The sequence below is a fragment of the Rhipicephalus sanguineus genome, chromosome 2 (genome assembly GCF_013339695.2).
Source record: "Rhipicephalus sanguineus isolate Rsan-2018 chromosome 2, BIME_Rsan_1.4, whole genome shotgun sequence".
Lineage (NCBI taxonomy): Eukaryota > Metazoa > Arthropoda > Arachnida > Ixodida > Ixodidae > Rhipicephalus > Rhipicephalus sanguineus.
In genome coordinates, this window is record NC_051177.1 from 61334742 (window position 1) to 61336760 (window position 2019).

General features: G+C 53.1%; 1 protein-coding gene across 1 annotated transcript; it reads right to left on the reverse strand.

The window, feature by feature from the left end:
• Positions 1-419: 419 nt before the first annotated feature.
• Positions 420-1421, reverse strand: LOC119381630 (serine/arginine-rich splicing factor 4-like). The gene has a single exon (XM_037649403.1). It carries the CDS (start codon positions 1419-1421, stop codon positions 420-422), a length of 1002 nt encoding a protein of 333 aa, XP_037505331.1.
• Positions 1422-2019: the final 598 nt, after the last annotated feature.

Sequence of the window (2019 nt, forward strand, 5' to 3'; positions counted from 1 at the left end):
GAGCATTAAAGTCACCCGCTATAATAAGGGGGGCTCCTCTGGAGAGTTGTACGGCCTTTAATAGGAGAGTCTTGAAGCGCTGTCTCAAGTCCTTAGGACTGCTGTATACGTTCAGAAGAAAGATGCTCTCTCTGTTTGTGGGTCCTGGGATGATTTCTATCATGACATGCTCGATTTTGCTCGAAGCCATGTTAAGGTCGTGGACGACGTGGGTCAGCTTGTTGCTTATTAACGCGCCAACACCTCTTCCTTCTTTGTTCTTCACGACAGAGCGGTAACAGGGTAGCGTGACGTTATCGGTTAGTGTTTCTTGTAAGATTATGATGTGCGGTTTCTCTGAATGTGAACGAATAAATTGCTGCAGAGGGGCCCTCTTGTGAAGGAACCCCCTGCAGTTCCATTGCCACATTGTGAATGCACTAGTTTGTGCGGCCATCGTGTTGCTGTTGCAATTGCGTCGTTGAATTATCCGTCGCCGGAAGTGGCAGCGCTCTCGGACCCATGACGGGTGCAACGACGTTTTCCAAAAACGACTCTATCTTGCAAAACCTCTGATTGTATCCTTCCTCCGTGGCAAGCATGCTACCCTGGATGCGCGAGACCGTCTCGCTTAGCTGTTTTATGCTCTCGCTGAGTGAAGACAGCATTTCGCGAATCTCCGACCTAGCTCTACCCGAGGCCTTATCCTGCTCGCTAACTATGGCCCTCTTTTTGGCAGGCCTCTCGCATTCTTCGACTACGGGCACCTCCGTTGACTGAATCGATTCCCTGACGACCTCAACCGGCTGTTGGCCTCCTCCACTCCTAATCTCAGGTATCTCAGCCATAAGTCTAGCTATCGTGTCTCTCATCTCCTTATTTTCTCGTTCGAGTTGCGCTAGCCTCTCATTATCCCTGTCACACTCTGGCGGTGAACCCCGCGTTACCTTTTCCGCTGCACCTTGACGGACTCGGTCGGCCCATGATGGCTGGCCCCCGTGTTGGCGATCCCTAAAGCGCGACCTCCTCGTCTCGAACCGCACCTCTCCTTCTCGGCGCCGGGAACCGGAGCGCCCCCTAGACCGGGATCTGGACGTGGCTGTGTTGCGGGAGCTCCCTCTGGAACGAAAGCGCCCCCTGGACCAGGATCTGTATCCGGCTTTGGTGCGGGAACGTCCCCTAGAGTGGGAGCGCCCTTTAGAGCTAGAGCGCCCCTTGCATTCTTGTGTGAGTGGGCTCCAGGCCATGTCATCACCGTCCTTGCTTCCAGAAGCTTCTGCCGCCTTCTCCCATCTCCTTCTTCTCACAACGTAGGGAATCTGGTACCGTTGCCAACAGATCTTGTCTGCCGTTATGTGCGGACCTCCGCACAACTTGCATTTTGGCGTGCATTGATGGTGATCGTCCGTGTTAGAAGATCCACAACCCCTGCACACCACCATGCGCTTAGGGCCTCCTTGGCAACCAATACAAGCGCACTTGCGAGGAACCCACTACGCTCTAAATCATTGTAATTTTGAGACGTAGGAGAGCAGGCACTGTGCCATTTTTCTTCATTCTGCGGAGAGCCGTGGTACCTGCTAAACGCATGTAAGGCATTATGCGCACTTTGTTGATGCTGTGCCTGATGACGACGAAGAATTATGGCAGAGCACTTAGTAATGGGTTGGAAGCATTCAACAACCTACTCGTTGCGCAATTCGCATTGTGTGACGCCTGGTTACAGAATTCGCGTTGGGCGACGCTTGGTGCTTATTTTACTCTTCTACCACGCTATATTGCATATGCTAATGTGGTTCCTTCCCGACATAAAGCCTGTATAGGACCATATTGCAAAGCGGTTTCAAGCACCGGCATGGCTCAGAGGTTGAATACTGGGCTCCCACGCAGAGGGCCCAGGTTCGAACCTCGTTCCATCCTGGAATTTTTTTCTGATTTAGTTTTTTTTTATTTCGAGCGATACTGTTTACGGACACCGGCGGCGGCGGCGGCAGCGGCGGCGGCAGCGGCGGCGGCGGTGGCGGACAACTACGGCGCCAA